Source organism: Podarcis raffonei, chromosome 9 (genome assembly GCF_027172205.1).
Source record: "Podarcis raffonei isolate rPodRaf1 chromosome 9, rPodRaf1.pri, whole genome shotgun sequence".
Classification (NCBI taxonomy): domain Eukaryota; kingdom Metazoa; phylum Chordata; class Lepidosauria; order Squamata; family Lacertidae; genus Podarcis; species Podarcis raffonei.
Window position 1 is genome coordinate 22,612,443 of NC_070610.1, and position 25,886 is coordinate 22,638,328.

Consider the following 25,886-nt stretch of genomic DNA (forward strand, 5'->3'; position numbering starts at 1 on the left):
CTGTTTATAACAGAGGTCGGCAACCTAAGGCCCGTGGGCTGATTCCGGCCCATGAACTTCCTGGAACTGGCGCACGGCCATTCCGTGGATTGGTGTGGGGATTCTGTGAAGAGCGCCAGAAATAGCTTGAGTGCACGCATGGGCACGCATGCTCTGGCCCACCGAGAGGTCTGCCGGGGAGTGGACCGGACCGGCCACAAAAACGTTGCCGACCCCTGGTTTATAACAAGGCTTGCCAATGTGGTTCCCTCACAATGTTGTTGAACTCCAGCACCCACCACACCCAGCAAGCATGGCCAGTGGTTGGGCATGATGGGAAATGTAGTCCCAAAAAAACATTTTGAAGGCACAACATTGACTAAGCCTGGTTTTTACCCTCCCCTGCAAAAATCTCCCAGGTCCTGATCCAGATTGTCCCCCCTGGGTGTTTCTGAAAGAAAAATATTGCACTGAATGAAAACAACAACATAATTAGTATTCTGGCCCAGAGAATTCGAGTCAAGCAAGGGTAGAAGAAAGGAACAATTGATTCCATTTTAGAGAATGAAACCAAAGCGGTTTCCAAAAGATCACACAAGAGGTTTGTGGTAATCGCATACAATAAGTACCAAAAACATGCTCCTTTATTCCAAATTGCCACCAAGTATTTACTGCCAAATTACAGCCAAGTGATTGTGATTCAGCGATACTGGTTAGAGGGAGGGCCCCTCAGGAATCTGAAATAATGGTGTATTTCATCTACTTGTTACATGTTCATCTTGTCAGATGGCTTTATGGGAGAGGGGGTGAAATGGAGCAGGGACAAATAAAGTGATTTTCTGTGGAAGCTTACTTTTTTGCAAACTCTCCCTATAAATGGACTAATTTTGTGTGGCAAGCAACCTAATTCTCAAAGCCGTTCACCAGCAGAAATTTACGCTGCGGTCTATGAACCACTTACTTCATAGTAAAGGTAAAGGGACCCCTGATAATTAGGTCCAGTCATGACGACTCTGGGGTTGTTGCGCTCATCTCGCTTTATTGGCCAAGGGAGCCAGCGTACAGCTTCCCGGTCATGTGGCCAGCATGACTAAGCTGCTTCTGACGAACCAGAGCAGCGCACGGAAACGCTGTTTACCTTCCCGTCGGAGCAGTACCTATTTATTTACTTGCACTTTGACGTGCTTTCGAACTGCTAGGTGGGCAGGAGCAGGGACCGAGCAACAGGAGCTCACCCCGTTGCGGCAATTCGAACCGCCAAACTTCTGATCAGCAAGTCCTAGGCTCTGTGGTTTGGGCCACAACACCACCCGCATCATTTTATTAGGTTATAATAAACTGTACATATTGAAGCCCAGGACTCTTGCAATTTTTTTCTGAGATGTTGAAAGGTCTGCCATTTAACCCTGCCATTTGACCTTCTGATTGGCAAGTCCTAGGCTCTGTGGTTTAACCCACAGCGCCACCCGCGCCCCTTACTTCATAGTAGTTCTGTTGAATAAAATGGAAGAGTTTCAGGGCCCTTTCAGGCTCCTGGCTGCCCAGGCGTACTCTAGGGTTAAACCGAGAAATCTGTGGATTTCAACCTCTCCATGTCTTCAAGATAATCTGTGGAGCTATTTTACTGTACTGTAGCATTTTCTAACGAAAAAGCCATCTTTGCTTGAGGCCAAAATGCATCTGTTTTGACTGTTTTGCTCTAAACAGAGCCATATGGGACCTATTTAGCGCAAATGAGCAGATAAATGGCTGTTTTTATCAAGCACAATCCCCGTATCCTCTCTAGGACAAACGATCTCTTCATGGCTGTGTTTCACATAATGCAATCCCCTTCCTTCCTTGCTTGCTATCCATCTCATGTAGAAACCAAATAATTGCCTCCAGGAGCAAGCCAAGGTCTCATTAAGCTTTGGCACTGCCCAGTCAGTTGGCTTCCAATATGTAGCGGGATAGGAAAAATTTCACCTGGGGACAGCATCTGCTTAGTTATTTGTAACCTTTTGCTTTTCCCCTCCCTTCCTTAAGCTGTTCTGACACCTGGGGCTTGTTAGCCTAATGGAGGGGATCATGTCAAGCCTCAGTAATATGAACTGATGCATACTGACAACAATTGTGGTAATATGGCTTTGTTTAGCGGTCTGGCTTTTGGCGTTGATCTGGCTTATTGATATAGCTATCTGCGTCGTATTATATATAAGTTTATTGTTTTTATTGTATTAGTGGTTTTTGTTGTTGCTGGAAGCTGATTCAAGTGAGTAATGGGGCAAATTTAGAAAGGTATCCGTTTTAAAAATATGTAGTTTTAAAAGAACACAGATAAGTGAGCTCTTTGGCTCTCACTTCAGTCTCTGGACCCCAGGAAAAAAGAAACTGGGTGTGCGTGGGGGAATCCATGCGTCAAACCTAGAACAAGGAAGGATGTCTCCCAGACTGCCAATCCTCAAACATTCTCCACTCTTCCACTCAGTGGTGATGGTGGGAAGTACAGTGGTACCTCGGGTTAAGTACAGTCATACCTCAGGTTCAATGTGCTTCAGGTTGAGCGCTTTTGGGTTGCGCGCTCCGTGGCAGCCCGGATGTAACGGAACGCGTTACTTCCGGGTTTCGCCACTCACGCAGACGCTCAAAATGACGTCACGCACATGCGCGGAAGTGGCAAAATGCGACCCGCGCACGCGCAGACGCACCGTCGCGTCTTATGTTCCATTCAGGATGCGAACGGGGCTCCAGAATGGATCCCGTTCACATCCCAAGGTACCACTGTACTTAATTTGTTCCGGAGGTCTTTTCTTAACCTGAAACTCTTCATAACCTGAAGCAACACTTTAGCTAATGGGGCCTCCTGCTGCCGCTGCGCTGCTGGAGCACGATTTCTGTTCTCATCCTGAAGCTAAGTTCTTAACCCGATGTACAATTTCTGGGTTAGCGGAGTCTGTAACCTGAAGCGTATGTAACCCGAGTTACCACTGTATGATGTCGAACTCAGGATGAAAGGGAGAAACGTGCTAAGAGGAAGGCACGCTTGGCAAACCCTCACCATGATCAACACCCGCCAGGAAACCTATGTCCCCACTGTGGAAGGATGTGTGGATCCAGAATTGGCCTCCACAGTCACTTACGGACTCACTGTTAAGACCGTGTTCATGGAAGACAATCTTACTTGGGTATGAGTGATCTCCAAAGAAGAAGAAGAAAGATGGGAAATGTAGTTTTCCCATGGGATCCTCCATAGTTTCCCACTCTCTATCACTCTGTTAGCCAGCAAGAAAGGAACGCTTTCCCTTCCCCGTTAATACAGTTTTGGTGCTCCTTTGGTCATAAACAAAAGGGAAGCCCCCAGTGGCACAATGGGTCAGTTAGTGTGTCTGGCTGTTAACCAGCTGGTTGGTGGTTTGAGCCCACCCATGGATGGCTGTGGGCAGGATTCCTGCATTGCAAATTGCCTCCACCTCCACTCTTCCCTTTCATAGAATTATAGAGTTGGAAGGGACCTCGAGGGTCATCTAGGCCAGCCCCCTGCAATGCAGGAATCTCAGCATGCATTGGTCTCCCATCCAATTTGAAACCATAGCGGACCCTGCTTAGCTTTGCAAATGTGCTGGCAGTTTTATTGCTGCACCACTTGGGGAGATTGAGATGTACAGTAGAGACAGGGAGCAGTGGCGGCGGGCTGAGGTTGGAAATTCTTTTCCCACTCAGGATTTTCTTATGAGCCAGAGAAGATGTTTGGGGTGTGTAAAATTTGCCTCTGATTTTGAATTGGGATTTCTTGATTCCAAGCCTGAATCTGAAGAGCTTCACTATCTTGTTTACTTATCTCCCATTCATTCCGGCAGGTTTGATGCAGGCCATACTCTGCTCCTCTTTAGGCTGAAGGTCCTCACCCCTGCATTCGACTGAGTTTAGTCTCTCCGTGCTCACATGTCTTTGTTTTCCTTGGTAAACACACATTTCATGTATGTCAACTAACAGCAATAGAATCATTCCATTGCCAAGACTGAACACAACCTCTTTAAAGAGGAAAATATAACAAAGATGATGAAATCATACCGTTTGTTGTACGTGTGTAGATGACAAATTACATTGAGCTTTGGTTCTTTGATTTTAATCATGGTATCACATGAAAAGCAGCCTCTTCCTGTTTTTCTACGTTTTATAAATCTTATCAAAGACTTGGCAAATAGCTCAGGCATCAGTAGAGAATGAGATATGCTTGTGAGGTTCTGTGTGCTCTTAAAGAGGCTGCAAAGGCAATGCTTGCTTCAGCTAGGAATTTGAGCAGAAGGCTTCCCGTTTCTGCCCCTGGTACTGCACTGCACAAATGATTGAACCAATTGTCAGCTCTGCATCCTGCAGCTCTCCCCAAAATATCACCCTGTGTGTTAAGCATAAGAGGGATGGAGTACAAAGGTGCCATAGGTGCCTTTGCAGTGTAGCATCATTTAAAGATGTTGTGTGTGTGTGGAATGGAGGCTTCTGCTCTCTGACCATTGGGAAAGTGGACCTGAATAACTTGTGGCTAACTCGATTCAAATAGATTTAGATTTGGGGTCATTTGCTTTGGAAAGGTTTCAGTTTGGGTCAGTGAATTTTCAGCAGCCCTAGAGCAGGAGGAGGGAACTTGTGACTCTCTGGAAGTTGCTGGAATCAAACTTCCATCTTTCCCAACCAACATTGCCAAGGATTGGGGATGATGAGAGTTTGGTCCCCTCCAAATGTTGCTGGATGTCAGGGAACTGCCATCGGAACGAGAGGAGGAGGCGAGGCTCCACGACGATGCTGGAGAGGGGCCAAGTAGGGAGAGAGGCAGGTCTCCTGTTGGGGAAGAAAATCAGCGCAACACCAGGGATGGAGGGGGGCCAATGAGGGAAGCAGAGAGCAGGCTCAGAGACTCTTCACTGGACACCAGCGGGGAGAGCACAGGTCCTCCGCTACCCACGCCCTCCCTGCGCAGAAGACTTCCGCGCATTGAGAGTAGGAGGAGACTGGGCGTCAAACAACTTTTATGTTGGAAAAGGTTTAAGAAACGCCCACTGTCGGATTCTGCCAGCGACTGAACAGCCACGAAGTGAAGGGCTGTCCAGCCAGGAAAGGTTTAACCAGGCCACCTAGCCAGGAGTGGTGGCAACTTTCGCACGAGCAACCCCATATCACCATTACACTGAACCACAGTTTCCTCACTCCTGGTCTGGAGAATGATGTAATTATCATTCTTATTTGACTTAGCTTTAGTAAGCAAAGCTAAATATTGTACATGGAAATTGCCACATTTGCCCAGTTATTTATTTGTGCTTGGTGTCCATTCATTTTTACCAATGAAATTGTGAAATGGAAAAAAATATATATGTGAAATGTAAAGCATTGGAAAATTCTGAGGGGAAAAGTTCATTGAGTCATACCCGAACTTTAATTACCTCTACAAAGTAAAATTTATTTTTTATAGTTTTCTCAGAAATGGGACTTCCTGGTTTGTATTTTCCAATACTTTGTGTAACAACTGTATATGATTTATTTGGGCACGGATAGCCCTTTGAGTACTTATTCAAAGTAAAAATCCCCAAAAAGTGGTGTGAACATGCTCTCAGTTCCTTTTGTAGACCTGGGATCTTCAACTGAAGGGACCCAGAAAAACAATTAAATATACAAATTTAATTAACAACAACAACAAACATAGGAAAGAGCCTACCTACTTCATTAAATGTGTTAAAATATATCATGAGTTGGTACTTCTCAGCAGATCAGTATTTGGGGGATTGTATATAATAATTATAAATTGCATGAATACAGCTTTTTAGTTTGTCTTTACCAAATGATGGAGTACTGCAAATTTGAATGAAGTGTTAGGTCAGTGTTTCCTAAAGTGATAAGGCTGTATCCAATTAATTCATATTCAGAGTAGTAGACCCACTGAAGTCTTACATGGGATACAGTGCATAAGCTGAAAATAAATTTCTAGGCTGTGACTAAGGCTGTTTCAGAAGTGCCAGAAAATATTGAGCTGGAGTGCTTTATGATGAAGTTTGTTTTTGTTCAGAAAACTGTCCCAAACCCTAAGATTTGATGGACTAATCCCCACCTCCTTCTTTTACAGCAAGTTACGGGGAGAACCTTTGGTGATAAAGATTTTCGGTCTGGATTAGAAAACGGTGTTCTGCTGTGTGAGTAAGTAAAACTGCACCTTGAACTATGAGTTATAAGTTCTTTTTGTGAAGTCCTCATAATAATACCTATAGCGTTCAAGTTATCTGTCCTTTAGAGATAGATTTGAGGAAGATTCACACAACCATTTTTTGTTCGTTTGCTTCTTGTCGAGTTTGGTTTGTTGACCTGGCTTTGGGAATGTTTCGCCAGCTGCCTAGATGGCCCCCTCGGATGTGCTAAAAAGCACATTGTGCTATGACTTCCTAGGAAGAAAAGTTACTTTCCCAGACATTATAGTACAGACCTGCTGTTAGGAGTCATTCGACCTCAAGCCAAAGGAAACTTCTTGTGTGGAGCACCTCCAACTCAAACAAGTGTAGCCAAAGCAAACAATTGAGGCTCGTCATCAAATGTGTTGCATGCTTAGGAACTGGATGGTCATGGTGGGTTGTCCAAGCGTCCTCCAAAGTATACATGCACATCTGGTGGGAACGCTGCCATTCTTGATGTAATATACCTCTTTGTGGAATGGACGAGGGAGGCTCTCAAATATCAGCCAATATTATTTAACATGCAGGCTTCTGCTGTTGCCTAGCAAGCATTCCTCACAGCTCAAGAAATTGGCCTTAGTGTGACCAGATAGTCCACCAGGATGCTTTGCTTTGTGTTAATATATGACCATTTCCAAAGTTCTGTCATATTTAACAGGGGCCGCCAGAAATAGATTACAGGATGGGGACTTGCAGGTAAAGGCTGACTCCGCTCTCAAGGGTCACATTGAGTTTTGTGGGGCAAAACCTATCTACATTATTCTGCAAGTCATTCATTTATTTAGATTAAAACTTTTTGTTAAAGTAAGTTGTACTCAGAGTAGTCTACTCTGAATATTACTCACAAAAGGTATTACGTGTACTCTAAAATGTGCTTCAAAATTTATTTTCAATGAGAACTGCACCAGAACATTCGAGAAGTGCAATATCTTGTGCACAATTAAGTTCTAGTCTACTCATTAGACTGGGACAGGCATAGGCAAACTCCAGCCCTCCAGATGTTTTGAGACTACAGTTCCCACCATCCCTGACCACTGGTCCTGTTAGCTAGGGATGATGGGAATTGTAGTTCCAAAACATCTGGAGGGCCGGAGTTTGCCTATGCCTGGACTGTTAGGCAAAGTGGGGAAACCATTACAGGAGGTAAACGCTGGATGGTAGCAGAAAGCACAGCCCCCTTGCTGTTTCTCCTAAGCTGCCTGGGCATCCCCTCTCTTTTCAAGGACAGAGCTATGTATGCCACATGGCATTTTCCATCCCACCCCCTTAGCTTGCTGTCTCAGGTGTTGTGGAAGATGCTACTCCATCACCACTAGTGAGTTAAGATTTAACTTCCAGTCTAGTTAATTTCTGTATGTGGAATGAGGAGAGAGCCAAGCAGCTAAAGTGGCATATCTCTGACGCTACCTGCCCCTAACACGCAGTAAGTTCAATTGTGGGAGTGTAATGGCAGGGTGCTACTTCACAGGTCTGAGGGTAAAGGGTAAAAGGTAAAGGACCCCTGGAGGGATGTGGGTGGTGCTGTGGTCTAAACCACAGAGCCTAGGACTTGCCGATCAGAAGGTCAGCGGTTCGAATTCCCACAACGGGGTGAGCTCCCGTTGCTCGGTCCCTGCTCCTGCCAACCTAGCAGTTCAAAAGCACATCAAAGTGCAAGTAGATAAATAGGTACCACTCCGGCGGGAAGGTAAATGGCGTTTCCATGCACTGGTTTCACCAGAAGTGGCTTAGTCATGCTGTCCACAGGACCCAGAAAAACTGTCTGCGGGCAAACGTCGGCTCCCTCAACCAGTAAGGCGAGATGAGCGCTGCAACCCCAGAGTCGTTTGCGACTGGACTTAACTGTCAGGGGTCCTTTACCTTTTAAAGGACCCCTGGATGGTTAAGTCCAGTCAAAGGTGACTATAGGATTGCAGTGCTCATCTTGCTTTCAGGCTGAGGGAGCCTGTGTTCGTCTGCAGACGGCTTTCCATGTCATGTGGCCAGCATGGCTAAACCGCTTCTGGCACAACAGAACACTGTGACGGAAACCAGAGTACATGGAAACGCCATTTACCTTCCTGCTGCAGCGGTACCTATTCATCTACTTGCACTGCTGTGCTTTTGAACTGCTAAGTTGGCAGAAGCTGGGACAGAGCAACAGGAGCTCACCCTGTCATGGGGATTCGAACCGCTGACCTCCTGATCAGCAAGCCCAAGAGGCTCAGTGGTTTAGACCACTACTTTTGAGGTAGATTAGGGTGGCTGAGAGTGACCTAAGGCTCATGGTCACCCAGTGAACTTCATAGTTCTCTCACAGCTCTCTAACCTATCTCATAAAGTTGTTGTAAGGAAAAAGTCATGCATGCCACTTTGAGCACCTTGGAAGAAGGGTTGGATATAAAAGTCCATATGGATGTGTCCGTCACTGTACTTCCCCGTGTTACCAAATACGTGCATGACAAACTGAAAACTATATTTGAAAACTAGAGGTGTGGCTTGTCTTGCAGCTTTTATGTTTTCTCTGTCTCTAGTCGTACATTTCGTCCTTGGCTAATAGTGCCTTTGGTAGAAAAGTGCTTAATTAACAGGGAATTACGTTACCGCTCAGCTCATGTTGCCCTATTAATCCCAGTCTAACCAATTTGTGGACCTTTAGTACAAAAGAAGAGGGGAAAAATGCCTTGCTTGCTTGCAAATACCCTTTGTCTGACCAATGAGGTTCACAGACCTGACTTACCCTGGTGGAGATTGTTCCGTTGCACTCTGGCGTGAGTGTGATCGCCTCTTGTGAATCCTGCTTGCCCGGGGTCTAGTGTTCCTCAGTCAGCCATCTGGCAACCTTGACAAGCAAACCCTATCATTTAAGTGCAGAGGTGTCCCGGCTCCTGCCAACCTAGCAGTTCAAAAGCACACCAGTGCAAGTAGATAAATAGGTACCACTGTGGCGGGAAGGTAAATGGCGTTTCTGTGCGCTCTGCCACCTGTCACAGTGTCCTGTTGCACCAGAAGCAGTTTAGCCATGCTGGCCACATGACCCAGAAAGCTGTCTGTGGACATACGCCAACTCTCTTGGAAAAGCGGAGATGAGCGCCACATCCCATAGTTTCCTTTGACTGGACTGAGCCGTCCAGGGGTCCTTTACCTTTACCTACCTTCACAGCATTAAAAGCAACTTACCATTTTGTGCTTTGCTACAGTTAGCAACGTTAGAAAATAGCAACATGTGCCTCACCCCAGTAAAAAATGGTGCATGTCTGGTTTTAAACTGGTTGATTTTCTCAGCAAAACTCGTGCATGTGGCGTCTAGGTATGGATAAGTGCTCCCCTTCCATGTAAGGCTCATAGATTTCATATTCTTGAACCCTGAGGACAAAATGAGGGGCAGACTGAATCCTGTTGAGAAAGAACATTCCAGAGGTTATGATGCTGGGGAGATTAAAGTATTCATACAACTATTATGGGCATGTAAAAGATGTTCCTCCCTCCGTGGTATGATTGTGATAGTGTTACCAGAAAGGAAAGGCACATTTGCTGTCTCAAATGTAGGCCTCAAAAAAGTACGTCGCTTGTAACCCCAAGTTCAAATGATCTATGACTTTAACAACTGCAGAGTAATTTATATTAAAACTATATTCACTTGTGCTTATTTTGTGGTTTGCTTCACATTGATGTTCTCGTTTGTTTGTGTGATATATGCGCTTCCTGTTTCACTGTTAGAGGCTTTTTTTAAAAAAATATACCCCTGATTAGACCAGATCGTGCTTTGTTTTCACTGCACTGAGAGATGAAAAGCGATGTCTTATTTGCAACTGGTGTGCATGAGGGAAATCTGAAGGGACCTGAAGAAAGATTAAAATGGAGCGTGGTATTTTGAAGCTCTTTTCCCAGCTAAAAGCAAGCTGGTTTGGGTTTCCAGGTGCTCAGACTAATTGAAGGCTGGCCAAAGTATATGCAGCCAGGTTTAATACACCTGCAACTTGCTTCTGTTGAAACTTTTCAGTGTAAGGGAAAGTTGAAGAGATGGTTCTTACTATTACGTTCCATTCTATGGTCCAGATATCTCAGTACATAATACACGAGTCTCTCATCAAATCTGTCTTCAACAAAAATATGTGTACATGGTGACTTGGAAAGGAATGTGCGTATTATAGTAACAGACTGGGTAAAAGGAAGTATGCCATAGATCTGAAAGTGTGAAAACCTTTTTTGAGTAGCCGTTCTTCTTTTTGGGTTTAAAGCAACACTTCTGTTTTTCATAACATTACTCGTTTCAATTGCTAATGCAGCTGTGCTCAGGCGCTAAGCTCTTTCGTTTTTTGAAGGAGTGATTTCATGGCTTCTGGCACAGTGGTTTGGATTGACTAATACTGCGTAAAGCAATTTTTTTTGCAGGAGCTGTCTTTGTGTGCCAGAATAAGAGGCAATTCCCATTGAGTTCCTTTTTAGTTTTGCTTAAGTTAGTGGTGCTGTAGAACAGATTGCAGGCACCCAGAGCCTTGCTGGTTTTCTTCATGCTGCAGTTGAGCCAACACTTCTTTTCCTGTGTTTTCCTCAATCAATAGTGGCATGTATGAAGCCTAGTCTCCCCCTGCTCACTTCTCACATTGCTGTGCAGAACACTGCGGATGGACGTTTGGGAAAATGACTTCTCCGCATCAAACTCTCTCCCAAACTTCAGTTTGTAATTTCACTTACTTCATGTATTGGTGCCACACACGGTGCTCTTTCCTGCTCCTGGTCAACATAACTGTTCTTCTTTCGCTTTTCTAAATTACAAGGAGCATAGAATAATATTGCTGTGATTGCATTAGTGTAATAAATGTATTGTTACAAAAGTCGTGTGCCACCCCCTGCTCTCTGCAAGATTCCAGGCACTCACCCAGGGTCTGTGTTCCTGTGTAGAATTGAGACTGTCATAGATTTAAGAAATAGGTTTATTCACCTGTTTACACCTTCAGTCTGCATAGAGGGAATCTGGATTTTACAGCCTGGTTGTTTCAAGAGGGGCTTGTCCCCCATAGCAGTGCAGCCCTAGAGTCTAAGGCAGGCATGGCCAAACTTGGCCCTCCAGCTGTTTTGGGACTACAACCCTGACCACTGGTCCTATTAGCTAGGGATGATGGGAGTTGTAGGCCCAAAACAGCTGGAGGGTCAAGTTTGGCCATGCCTGGTAAGGCATCTCTCACAGCCAGCCTTCAGCCAGCCTGCCCAAGATGGATCCCAGTCTTTCTTCTCCCTTCTTCTTCTCAGAACACCTTGCTCCAAAAACACTCTTTTCCTGACAACTCACACCCAGTTACAGTGGTAACCTTCCAAACCCCCAGTCTCTGTTTACACCTCAGGGCAAGGGGGGGCAGGACAGCATTGCCCTGTATTGTTTCTTAATGGCCCTAGCTTGGCCAGGTTGTTCTGCATAGGCTAGCTCAGGAGTTCCTCTGCAGCTTGTATTTCTCCTTTCGCATCACAGATAATCAAAATCCCACCATTTATTAATTTCTAGGCTTGGGGGGTTTCCCCCTCCCAATCTATAATAATATTGACTGTAATGTTGGATATTTAAAATAATAATAATAACAATTAGGAAAAAGGCTAAGGAATATGCATTTCAAGTTGTGGGGAGGGGGAACTAGGTAGTATTGCCCCTCTCCATCTTTCTAGCTTTCCAGGTTCTATGGCTTTATTCCTCTCATTTCCCCAGATGTCAAAACATCACAGTGCATCCACTCTTGGCTCCCTGTGTAGTGGTTAAGAGCAGTAGACTTGTAATCTGGTGAACTGGGTTCGCTTCCCCGCTCCTCCACATGCAGTTGCTTGGTGACCTTGGGCCAGTCACACTTCTTTGAAGTCTCTCAGCCCCACTCACCTCACAGAGTGTTTGTTGTGGGGGAGGAAGGGAAAGGAGATTGTTAGCCGCTTTGAGACTCCTTCAGGTAAATAAAGCAGGATATCAAATCCAAACTCCTCCTCCTCCTCCTCCTCTTCTTCTTCTTCAGAACCCTCCTTGCTCCTTTCTGCAACAAGTATTCTGACCCTTTTACTTTACTGTCTCAGTAAACACCCCTTTGTCAGGGAAAGGTCTGGCCTATTCGTTGTTGTTCCCTTCCATGTACATTACAAGCGCATACCACTCTCTAGCCTATAGTTCCGGAAGCGGCATAGGGCACGCTGATCTGTGCAGAAGACCATTCTGTAGTATTGTGGCAATCTAGTCTAACCACTGTTGTCAGTTTTGCCTGCCCAACTGCTGCAGCTAGACGGACCGGACCTGCTAGTAAATGTTTGAGCAGCTGTTTGCAATTGCAACCGTTTGTTTTAAAGCAGTAATTCTCTGTTAATACCGAGTAGTCTCTTTAAAAGGCGTTAAAGAAGTGATCAAAACACCCCTTTTAGCAACACCCTTTAAAAATGAGAATTCAGAGAGATTGGAATGAGCAGAAACAAATGGCCAATTTAAAGTCTTGCTTGAATTACAAAAACCAGTAGGTACAGCTGTAAGTTTTAAAGTAAAGTATTCTATCTTCCTCTTCTCTGGAAAGAAACCTTCCTTGTAAGATCTTATGGCTTGTACAGTGTAAAGGAAGTGATTCTCACAGTGAGGGCTATGATACTTGTTTTTTAATGGATTTTATGAATCAGTGCGAATGGGGAGTGGAGGAGCTAGCTGATACCCAATGAGCAGGATAGACCAGTAGTTTGGTATCCTATCTTTCAAATAATGCCAGAGATGATCAGTTCTATGTTTATGTTTCCATTGTGTCCTATCATTTTCCTCTTCAATGCTCCAAACGTCACTACAGGGCAGAAGATATTGCCACAGTTTATTCATTTGGGGTCATATCAGTTGTGAGAGAAACTGGTTTTTGGAACCAACTACAGAATCCAAAATGGCATTTGCTTTCCAAGATGTGCTAAGTGTGCATTTGGTGTGCTGATCGCTTGGATGTAATAATTTTGCAAGTACTCCCAACTTTGAAAGGCTTTCCCGGTCATTCATGGGAGTTTTATTTGGGGGTAAAGTGTATATCCTCCACCAGGGCCAGGGCCTTCTCAGTGATGGCTCCAACCTGGTGGAATGCTCTGTCCCATGAGACCAGGGCCCTGCAGGATTTACGGTAACTTCCTTCCGCAGGGCCTGTAAGACAGAGCTATTCCGCCTGGCTTTCACCTTGAACTTAGCCTGATCTTTTATTCCCCTTCCTTCCTTCCCTCCCCCTCCCCTTTTTATGAAGATTACCCACTCTGAGACCCCACAGCTAATTCTCCCCTGGTCTGCGCACTGGCCCAAAGAGGACTAATTTAGCCAGCTAGCCCTGGTGATCATCTAATGTTTATTGGATGGATTTCCCCCCTAAATTGGTTTTTGAATTCTGAATTTATTGTTATTCACGTTTTATACTGTATTTTATGCTGTTTTTTGTTGCATCAGTTAAATGTTTTAAATTTGTTGTTAGCTGCCCTGAGCCTGGTTTTTGAACCGGGAAGGGCAGGGTATAAATAAAAATTTATTATTATTATTATTATTACCGTACTTAATTGATTAATTAGTCACTGCTTAAGATTAACAATAGCACTGTGATGTACTTATGCAGCTAGGGGAGTTTGTTGTTTTTGCTTTGTGAGTGTATAAACACACACACACACACCAAAAAAAATTCAGGTATTTTGCCTTTATGGAATGAATGTGAGTGACCCATGCCACAATGTGACAAAAGGCTAGCGATTTCCTGTGGTTTACAGTGCTGTATATTCTAATGCCAAAACATTATCGGCTTCTTGGATTTGGCTTGGGTCTAGCCTGGAGGGAGACGTCGAGTCTCATTAAGGACAGAGATCTAAGTTCAGGCAGGGACACAGGAGGCTGTTTTTGTATCAGGCCGGAGTCGCAACCTGCTATGTTTTTATTGTTCAAGATGTAATGAGGAACAAATATTATAGTTCGGTATGGGGTCCGTAACCAAAACGACAAGTAGAAGGTAGTGCATCAAGTGAGAGCTATGCAAAATTGCAGCCGGAATAACCTTCTGCATAAAAGGATTGAGAATAATATAGCCAGAGGGAAGGAATAACTTTTGCCTAAAGCTGGGATCCCACAAGGACTCGGACATGCCTACTGGAATGTGTGACTTCCCCCATGCCCAACACACTTTGAATGGCAGACCCCTTTGCTTTTGAAATTCTGGTCAGTTTCAGAAGTCACCACACTGCCCCAAAAGCCGCAAGGGAACTTCTGTTGTGCATTTTTTTCTGTACAACAGGCCTAGGTAAAGGTAAAGGACCCCTGGGTGGTTAAGTCCAGTCAAAGGCGAATATGGGGTTGCGGCACTCATCTCGCTTTCAGGCTGAGGGAGCCAGCGTTTGCCCACAGACAACTTTCCAGGTCATGTGGCCAGCATGACTAAACCGCTTCTGGTGCAACGGGACACCGTGACGGATGCCAGAGTGCACTGAAACGCTGTTTACCTTCCCAACTCAGTGGTACCTATTTATCTACTCGCACCAGTGTGCTTTCAAATTGCTAGGTTGGCAGGAGCAGGGACAGAGCAACGGGAGCTCACCCCATCATGGGGATTCAAACCACCAACTTTCTGATTGACAAGCCCAAGAGGCTCAGTGGTTTAGACCTCAGCGCCATCTGTGTCACAGCAGGCCTAAGATGGAAATCTCATGCATTTTTACATGGGAGAAAGAATAAGAATATTTGAACCTAGTTGTACTTCTTTCTTTACCCCACCCCCCATATAAATCCCGCAGAGAAAGAACTTACCTTTTGTCAAGTAAACTTTTTGAAGTTGCCTTTGTTAATATATTTTCCCACATTTTTGTCCAGGTACCTGAGGGCAGTGAATATGTCTTTTTATTCTCTCAATACAGTCATGTGGGGTTACATTAGGAACATAGTTGCCTTACACTGAGTCACATCATTGATCGATATAGCTTAGTATCCAATCCAAACCAAATAACTTTATTGTGCTAGCTATTGGCCACGACAAATCTGAAACAAAAATAAATGCACGTAAAGGGATACCGTGCCACAAATAATAGTCTTTATTTAGATTTCTGTGTCTCCCTTACAGATGTAGCTTAGTATTATCTACACTTATTAGAAGCAGCTGTCTGGGACTTCATTTCCCAGCCCTGACCCTAGTTATTGGGTTGCTGGGGGGTTATTGGGTTGTTGTTTTTACTTTGATTATATATTTTGTGGTTTTATATTCTGATTTTGTTCTGTGAATCGCCCTGAGACCTTCGGGTATAGGGCGGTATATAAATTCAATAAAAAATAAAAAATAAAAAATAGTTAAAGGTAAAGGTAAATGGACCCCTGACCATTAGGTCCAGTCGTGGCCGACTCTGGGGTTGCGGCACTCATCGCGCTTTATTGGCCAAGGGAGCCGGCGTACAGCTTCCGGGTCATGTGGCGAGCATGACTAAGCTGCTTCTGGTGAACCAGAGCAGCGCACGGAAACGCCGTTTACCTTCCCGCTGGAGCAGTAACTATTTATCTACTTGCACTTTGACGTGCTTTCGAACTGCTAGGTTGGCAGGAAAAAATTAGTTACCTGAGATAAAATCTGGGACCCTCTGCATGCTGCTGAGCTAAGGCCTTTTTACAAGATTAGGTTTGTTTCAGAGGGGGGGGGGGAGTGTAACTGGCTTGGGGCAACCAGTGTGCTTTATGGACGAATGGAGATTTGAATCTGGGTCCTTGCAGCCCATGCCTTTCCTTACGACAGCACAGAACCTAACAGTGACCTCACCTGTCAGCCCTTTTTGAAGTCAAGGCACCCGTGTTTGCCCTCTGCATGTTTGTTGTATCATTATATTTTCTGTAGGAAGTAAACCTTGTTTTATTTGCGTCTGAAGGGTCCAATTTGCTTTCGTTTCTATATGACTTAAATGTTGAAAGACCACACAGAAGACTCTTAAATTTTAGTTTACTGCTTTCAGTGAATAAACAAGTATTTTTATTTTATTTTTAAGAAAGCCAGCCTGCATTGAAAGAAAGATGCCAAAGAATAGCTCTATTCTGATACCTCAGGCAAAGAACTGAATAGGGAGAGGTTTTCCTTTGCTGTCTTCCTCTTCCTCATAAGCTTGGGTCCCTAATCATTAATAGAGGTGGTCTAACCACATTTTTCATTTCCTCCCACTGCAAGCCCAGATCCTTTCCTCTCTCTTCCCCTTCACCTCTTCCTTAACCTTCAATGGGGCCAATGCAAACATTTTTAAAAGATTTATTTCAAGCAGCTTCTGACATTTGGCGTTTGCATTAAGACCTCCAGGATTCGCTTTTTTGCGTGCGCCTGGAATGCCGGGGGAAATCCTGCAATCAAGTTTCATAGTTTGTGCATCCTTAAAATTCTGCACTCTCTCGCTCTCTTCCTCTCTGTTCCCCTTTCCTCAATATTTTCCACTGTGGAAAATTTAGGCAGTGAGTGGAAGTATCCGCATTAACTCTGGAAATTCTTAAGTCAGGAAAATATTACTTGGTGTCGTTGTCATTATGCTGGCCTGGAAGAAAAATGTTTAAATGCTAGGTGAACAGGCTCTACCACTTGCAAACATATATAAAGACAACTATGAAAAGGGTTGGAACGAAATAAAAAGAAATCTAGAGATATGGGGATGAATGAACTTATCATTATTAGGCAGAATTGTAGCCATTAAGATAAACACATTGCCAAAAATGTTATTTTTGTTTCAGTCAATACTGGTAATAAGTAACACATCATGCTTCAAAAAATGGCAAAAGGATATCTCAAAATTTATATGGAAAGGGAAGAAACCAAGGATAAAACATAAAATATTTACAGATATTAAAGACAGAGGAGGTTTCTCCCTTCCAGATTTCAAACTATATTATGAAGCTGCATGTTACTTGGATCCGAGATTGGATTAAACTAGAAAATACTATCTGATTAATTTTAACCTTATGCTTCAATAATCAGAATTTCCGGCCCCCTTTGATTCTACAGAACACTGCACTCTGGATTTTGGATGTTCAAGACACAACAGTGAATAATATCCTTAATTTTGTGTGTGTGTGTGCCACAATTGTGCAGGAGTTCAGAAGAAGCACAGAATGTGGATGTGCTTCATGAGGACCTTTTGCAGTCCTTTTTTTTTAAAAAAAGGAGGTTTCTAGTCCTTATGGCTGAAGGCACTGACTCTGAAAGTCTATGCTTGCCAAAATCCTAGAAGCCAAGTCTGAGATTTCCAGTAGGACATTGGGCTTCAGTGTATAGAGTAGGTACATATGGTACCTTTTTTGGGGGGGGGGGTACAGCAGTACGCATGCCCCTAAACATTTTGTGATTATAAGTTTGGCCTCACTGAGGGGCAGTATTTCAGTATAAGTAGGAAAATGAGAGTGCCCCTAAATATTTTTTTTAATAGAAAAATAGCACTGGGTACATAAGAAAAAGACCTGCTAGTTTAGACTAAAACCCAGCATCTTATTTTCCACAGTGCCCAGCCAGATGCCTAGGCAAAGCCTGCAGAATAGCTCAGTCAGCAGAGCATGAGACTCTCGAGGTTGTGGGTTCGAACCCCACGTCGGGCAAAAAGAATCCTGCATTGCAGGGGGTTGGACTAGATGTGGTCCCTTCCAACTGCACAATTCTATGGTTTTATTATTCTACGTAGGACATGAGCGCAATCAAATTCTCCTGCTTATGCAAAGCCATCATACTCTTCTTTATTAGCACAAGTATGTCACACCTTCCCTTCAAGGAGCTTGAGGTGGTGTACATGGCTTTCCCTCTCTCCATTTTTATCCTCACGACAAGCCTGTGAAGTAGGTTAGGCTGAGATCGACAGTGGCTGGCCCAAGTTCACCCCAGGAGCTTCATGGCTGAGAGGGCATTTGAATCCCAGTTTCCCAGATGCTACAGGGGTCAGCAAACTTTTTCAGCAGGGGGCTGGTCCACTGTCCCTCAGACTTTGTGGGGGGGCTGGATTATATTTTGGAAAAAATATACATAAACGAATTCCTATGCCCCACAAAAAACCCAGAGATGCATTTTAAGTAAAAGCACACATTCTACTCATGTAAAAACACACTGATTCCCGGACTGTATGCGGGCTGGATTTAGAAGGCGATTAGGCCGGATCTGGCCCTCAGGCCTTAGTTTGCCCACTCATGTGCTAGTCCAACACACAGAACTAGTAGCCTTATTCTCCACAATTTTGTCTAATCCCGTTTCCCCTCCCCATCATGATCAAAACCAGAATCACAATGCACAGTGTTTTCTCGCTTTAAACAGGTTACAGAAGTAACCATGTTTTCCTTGGTGCGCAGCTTTTGGAGCCATTGGGTTAATACTTCTAGTGCAGAGTACATAGCCCCGTGTGTACTGAATTATAGTAGGTGTGCTCATTGCAGCTGTCAGCTGATAGCATGAAACTGGGAAGATGCCAGTTCTCATGGTTTGCTTCTTCGCTTTTGCATAATGGGTGTGTTAATCAACATGGGGCGTGGGAATCCCCACTTGAGTCTCCCGAACTATAATATCCCTGGCCCAAGTCAATTAAAATATGTGCATAAAAGTTATATGTAATGGGGGGACCCAAACACTGGTCTTCTCTTTCCTACATCTGGCGCATGGGTGTGCCACACAGACATTACATGCAAATTGTCTGCAAATGTTAAGCTTGAGTAGACCCTAGCCATTTGGTTGTTAACTCACAAAGATCTGGGAAATTACCCAAACTCTTCAGGCCCTGGTAAGCTTTATTATTTTGGAAGCTACTGTGAAATCTTTCCCTTTCGGTGTTTTAAGGGATCTTGTTGTTGTTTAGTCGTTTAGTCGTGTCCAACTCTTTGTGACCCCATGGACCAGAGCACGCCAGACACTCCTGTCTTCCACTGCCTCCCGCAATTTGGTCAAACTCATGCTGGTAGCTTCGAGAACACTGTCCAACCATCTCGCCCTCTGTCGTCCCCTTCTCCTTGTGCCCTCCATCTTTCCCAACATCAGGGTCTTTCCCAGGGTTTCTTCTCTTCTCATGAGGTGGCCAAAGTATTGGAGCCTCAGCTTCAGGATCTGTCCTTCCAGTGAGCACTCAGGGCTGATTTCCTTCAGAATGGAGAGGTTTGATCTTCTTGCAGTCCATGGGACTCTCAGGAGTCTCCTCCAGCACCATAATTCAAAAGCATCAATTCTTTGGTGACCAGCCTTCTTTATGGTCCAGCTCTCACTTCCATACATCACTACTGGGAAATTAAGGGACCTAAGCAGTGCTATTTTTCTAGAAAAAAGAGGTGCCGGAACTCACATGAACGCCTCCCTTGTTCTATTATAATGGCAATGGCGCCCACCTGAGAGGTGCTGGAACAGCAGTCCAGTGAATTCCAGCTGGTTGGGGGGGGGATCCCTGGATCTAAGGGATCTTCCACACACATCACTTGTAGTGTTAGCAGCTGCTTGATTGGCAGATCACACATTCTCACATTCCTGTTACGCTGCTCACTCGAGTTGTAAGCCATGATGGTTAGGTGCTGGGAATGGAAGGAAAATACCCTGAAGGTCTTCATCACATCCAAATCCCAAATAATTACTGTTGTTATTATTATGCTTGATATTTCCCCATTCGTACCTCCCATCAGTGACTTAGATAAAGGTGTTGGGACTCGATATTTTAAAGGTAAGGGAAACTAAGATCTGATGTGGAGTGGCTGAGCATCAGAAACACCTCCCCCCACCAACTGATAAATGAGTGGAAAAAAACCAATAGTGGTAATCAGGGGCTCAGGATTTAGAAATTTATTTCTGTGGTAGGAGCTAGCTGCTAGATAAACCTAAACCTTCCATAGACTGAAAAATGACCCTCTGATCTTGGGAATTTGGCTCAAAGGGATATTAAGCCCGCAGTCTCTCTCTCTCTCTCTCTGAGAACTTAAGCTTTGAAATCTCTTTAACAATGGCCATTTCATTCCATCTCCATTTTTAGAGACACACCCGATTCCCCCCCCCCTTCATCCTTCCTATTCGTTTGCCTCCTCATTCCTTGTCAATTTCTTGGCCACACATCCTTGTCGTTTCTCCCCTTTATTTATTTAAAATATTTATAGCCCTTCATCCATGGCAAAATCAAGGCAGGGTGCAACAAACAAAACAACCATATAGCAACAATCTAATTTTTTTTTTTAAAAAATGTAATGATAATAAAATTAAGGAGCTAAAAGCAGTCAACTGCTGGGCGGGTTAAGCAATCAAGGCTGAAACTCCTAAAAGGCTCAGGCATATAAATACGTCTTTTAAGGCACTGGCAGGCTAGTACAGTGAGATGCGCTCTTCTAGATATATGGGTACCAAGCATCTTAGGGTTTTAGCATTAAGCACCAGTGAATTGGGCCCAGAAGCAAGGAGGCAGCCAGTAGCGTGACTCCTGCAGAATTGATGTGCTGTGATTTCACCAGTCTGAACTGGCTAATATTCTGGCAGCCATATTCTGCTTTAATTGAGTTCAGCTCCCGAGCAGCCTTCAAGAGTTGGGAGGTGACCAGAACGTTGATCAGATGTCTCGTCCAAATGTCACCTGTGGAAAAATCCAGAAATATCTCTGTACGATGAATTCTCTCCATGCAGGCATTGCAACCTTTGGCAGCGTCCACCGTCGTGCCATGAATTCTGTGGGGAGAGAATTCATAATACACTGTCAAACCCAGCGCTACACACTGTGGCATGCGTCAACTGTTCCAGTTTGTTATGAAGGGAACATGCAGATCTGGAATGGGGAACCTGCGACCCTTCAGTTGTTGTGAGATTTCCATCAGCCCCCGTCAGCAAGGGTGGGGGACGATGGGCCTTGTAGTCCAACAACATTTGAGGGGCTACAGATTCACCAGTCCTGCTACATGGTTTCCATCAGGGCCTTTTTTTCAGCCGGAACTCAGGTGGGCGCCCTCGCCCCAAAATGGCAGGTCCTTGTGTCTCAATGGGAGCACAAACCACACATCTGTCAGGTTCTTCAGGCCTTCAAAGTGCTGGTCTGTGCGCAGCCTCATGGGGTCAAGGAAGAACTCCACATAAATGCAGAAAGCAATGAGTAGGATTAGGAGAAGGCCTAGGATGGCAGATATCACGCTGTTGAGCAAAAGCCAGTGGTTTCTCTCTCGCACACAGCCGTTGAGCCACATGCAGTGATTATCAAATCCACACATACACGCATGTTGCAGGTCCCACGGTGCTTTGATGTCACACTGACATCACAGATGTGACAGTGGAGGTTTTCAATGACTTGAGCATGCTGGCTTCAATTGAAAAAGAATGAGGGAGTTTGTTCACGGTAAGTTCTGGCACCTCTTTTTTCTAGAAAATCAGCACTGGTATCCCTTCCTCACTCTTTTTTCTTGCGCCAACATCCCTTCAGTTCCTTTTAAAAGTTGAATTGAGGGTGAGGCAAGGGAAAGGCAGGCAGGGAGTGAGGTGAAGGCAGTCTGTAGTGGGAAGATCAAGGACTCCTGATTGCTCCCTATTTTATAGGGGTCAGGGAATCACATGACCTTCTGGCCTGCTGGTATAAATCAGCTCAAGTGTGGCCAGTCTCACTGCGTTTCCCTTCTTTGACCAGAGCCAGCCAGTTGTGTACAGGTTGAATCCATGCCTCAAATTCCTCAGGCCTCCACTTAAGTACGCACTGCAGCTTGAAGCTCTTGACAGACCTGGAGATACCGATCTGAACTTAAAACAATAGCGCTTGCAGGCTTACGTAATTTTTGCCCCAAGTTAATAGTCTCAAGGTTTCCCTGCCGTCTATGCTGCGTTAAGCGTTCTCACCGGCTGGGAGAAAGCAATTTGCAAGTTGAGTCTTCTGACTGATCCTTCATCTGACACACTCCTTTCTCGTGACAGGTTGCTGAATTCCATAAAGCCTGGTTTGGTCAAAAAGATCAACAGACTGCCAACTCCCATTGCAGGACTGGTAAGTATCTTGTGGCTGAGACGTTTTGGTTGTCTTGTTTACATCCTGGTGTTGTGGTGGCCGTTTTCTCCAGAGTAATGCAAGCACACCTGCCTTATTAAATGTGTGCAGCGGTAGTGAAAATTCACATTGCTATTTATGAATCTCTTGGGATGCATTCCGATTAGGATCTGAACATTTTAAATCACAGAGTATTTTAAAATATATATATATGACTGCTTTGGACTTTTTGAATGCACTGCACCCAGGGTCCCGTTTTTATTTTGAGTGCACCCTGATTCCTCCTGCATCTTCAGTAAAAGTCACTTCTAAGAAAACTGTGTCTTAGAGCTAAATTTAGCAGAGGCTATATCCTGCTTTATATGTTACGTAATTAATTATTTCTTTTGCTGATTTAGGAAACTGTATCTTGAGCTATTGTTTGTTTAAAGTATTGACTATTTACTGAAGAATAATGTGGTGGTTCTACTGATTTTTCAAAAAATAAAGGCAGTGGAACAACAGTCTTAAGTTCTCAGTTAGAGCCCTGTTCAGGTACACTCCATTCACACATACAGCAAATGTATGGGGTAGGGAGTCAGAAATCATTGGCGGAAATCAATGCCTGGGGTCAGGAGGTGTACTCCAAATCTGCTCACCTCTATATCGGTGGGCGACGTTGTGCACAGACGGCCGTGCCTCAATAGTTTTCCGGCGTGGGGGTGGAGGTCCACCACCTCACCCCTACGTCATGGCCAGCCGCGTCACCTGTGTTGAGGGACAGCTGCAGCCAATCAGCCAGCAGGGTGGGAGTGGCCATGGGCCATTTAATCACAGGGCAGCTAGATGGTTCCCTCTTCCTCGCCTCTTTGTTGGAACACCCTACCTACCCACCCTCTTCTAATGCGTTGCTCTGATTTGACCTTGCTATGGCAGTTGTCAGTTGCCAGGGATGCCTGAACAGGGCTATAGAGTGAATAGTAGATGCATTTCAAGGTTTACACATTTTTGCTCTGCCTGATGCAGTAGTATTGCTACGGTGAATATGATGCCATTTCAACAGGATAAATTTAGGGTTGGGAAGCAGACACAGAGCAGCACAGTGTGAAAGACATCTGGGCTGATATGTCGATAGAACGTAAAGTTGAGAGTGGGCATGAGACATGAAGGAGCAGCCATCCATTTTGCTTAAGGAGGATATCAAGGGAGATAGATGAAGTTGTAAGGATCTGTGTTCCGAGACAGACACAATGGTGGCATGACACAGGTCTTGGAACACAGATTTTGTAGCAGGAAAATTAAACTGAACCCCTTTCCCGCCCTCGAAACTGTTGTCCTCCTCCTCGCCAATCACATCTCTCCAGCAACCACATCTCTCTTACTTTGCCTCATGGAGCCTGGCCAAGAGAAATGTATTGAGTGAACAGTTGGAGAAAGCAGATGCAATTGGCTGCGGAAAATTTGAGGTGTGTCTACTGCATGTTGTTCCTTCCTGAAGCTTTGTAGCGGACATACGGGTATGCAACCATCCTATCACGTTGGGGCTTAAGGCTTTGGATGTTGTTCGGATGCCTTATTATCGTCTTCCAAAGCAACTACTCTATTCCCAACTCAAGAATAGAAAGCGAAATACCGATGGACAGCAAAAATGGTTTAAAAAGGCTCCCAAGGCAAATGTCAACAAATGTTGTATAAACACTGATAACTGGGAACAGGGAACTGTGAGCGCTCCAATTGGAGAACAGCCTTTATCAAAGGTGTTATGGACTTTGAAGAAGCATGAACTCAGGACGAAAGAGAGAAACAAGCTAAGAGGAAGACACATTTGGCAAACTCTCACCATGATCAACTCCTACCTGGAAACCTATGCTCCACTGTGGAAGGATGTGTGGACCCAGAACTGGTCTCCACAGTCACTTATGGACTCACTGTTAAGACCATGTTCATGGAAGACCATCTGATTTGGCTATGAGTGATCGCCAAAGAAGAAGAAGAAGATGATTCCCGAGGGGAAGAGATCAAGCTTCCCATCTGCTATTGGCGTATTAAGAATATCAACTGAGTAGAAATTCTAACTGTAGAATCTTCCTTTGCTCCAAGTATTCTATGCAGTGTGTCTAGGGAAATAAATAATACAAACTGTATACTTGCAGATGTGTCTCTCTCTATGCTAGTGGTTTGATGCATCTGTGGGACACTTCTTTCTTTATCTAGCATGAGATCTTGTTTATTATATAATCTACAATTGGCTTGGTGTAGCAGTCTATAATCACTAGGGTGAACATACTGGAAAGGAATATGCATGACTCACTGTGTGGAAATGGAGTGGAAAGGGCCTCTGGAAAGCCAGTGATTTTTGACTCCCAAACGTGGGTTGATTTTTTCTAAACTCTAGACATTGGCTTTGCCGAAATCTGGATGTCTGTTCTGGAATCTTTCTGAAAACTTGCTTGAAAAAATACAAATATGTAGCCAGCAGTGCATGCTTGTCATACAGTGCATGAATACATGGCAATTTCTTCTCAGTCATGCACTGTTTCTTAAAGGAGTTTTTAAATGTGGTTCATTGCACCATTTGGGTGGGAATGGGGAAATGGATCCCATAATTTGCTCTTTGTGCAAAGCTGAGATCGGAAAGCTTTTAAAGAACCAGCAGCTATGAATAGTGCAGAATGCTTACAAATGGTGATAGTTATTACAAGAGCTTTAAGTGCATGCATATGCAATATATTTTAAAGAACTTTCTGACAGTAAGAGCTGTTGAAAAATGGAAATGTCTACCTCGGAAGGTAGTGGACTCTCCTTCACTGGAAGTCTTAAAGCAGAGGTTGGATGGACATCTGTCATGGATGCTTCAGCTGAGATTCTTGCATTGCAGAGGGTTGAACGAGATGGCCGTCATTTCTTCCAACTCTCCAGTTCTGTGATTCTGTGCTAGTTATTTATTGGTTGTTGGATCTGCTTGTTCCTGTTAATGTATAAAGGACTGACATGTGACCTGTTTTGTTTTGAGCGGCTGCTGGTATCTCACAGTACAGTGATACCTCGGGTTACATACGCTTCAGGTTACAGACGCTTCAGGTTACAGACTCCTCTAGCCCAGAAATAGTACCTCGGGTTAAGAACTTTGCTTCAGGATGAGAACAGAAATCGTGCTCTGGCAGCGCGGTGGCAGCGGGAGGCCCCATTAGCTAAAGTGGTGCTTCAGGTTAAGAACAGTTTCAGGTTAAGAACGGACCTCCGGAACGAATTAAGTACTTAACCCAAGGTACCACTGTATAGAGAGAATCCATCACCTTGCGTGTTCCCCATGGTGTAGAATTTCAGGAGATGCTTTATTTTTTTAAGCGAATGTATAGACATTATGTGTCACTCTGGGGGCAAATGGCTATCATAGCTTTGAAGTCTCGAGATAGCATTTCTGTAGGAAGGCTCTCTCTTTTTCTCCTCAAATTTCCTTCCTGTCTCTGAATAGTGTCACTGTGAGAGAAAAAAAGAATGAACTTATTTTGGGCTTATCTTTTGTTTGACTGGGGTTGGGTGGCGTTTGTAGCATTACTTCAGTTCCTTAACGCTATCCCTATGGGAATTTCAGACATTTGCCTCAGAGGGTGTGTGAAAAAGGAGTCAGAAATAATAGTAGGAAATTGGGGAAGGCGAAACCGAGCGGCTGAACTATAGCTGCACTCTGGCTCACGGCTCCTTTTGGCTCTTGGTTTCAACCCTAATGAAGAGAGCAATATTGGCTTGCAGACATGCTTTAGAAAGAGTTTGTGTATAGAAGTCAGGGAAAGAAAATTCTCTATAAAAACGCTCAAACCTTTCGTA

At 44.4% G+C, this 25,886-nt stretch overlaps 1 protein-coding gene across 2 annotated transcripts in view; it reads left to right on the forward strand.

Moving 5' to 3' along the window:
• The window catches only part of LIMCH1 (LIM and calponin homology domains 1), a 215,049-nt gene that overhangs the window by 76,960 nt on the left and 112,203 nt on the right, over positions 1 to 25,886 (forward strand). For both annotated transcript variants that reach the window (XM_053403907.1, XM_053403908.1), the window contains exon 2: positions 22,010 to 22,079. In XM_053403907.1, the coding sequence (XP_053259882.1) occupies positions 22,010 to 22,079 (70 nt within the window). The remainder of the gene's footprint in view (positions 1 to 22,009; positions 22,080 to 25,886) is intronic.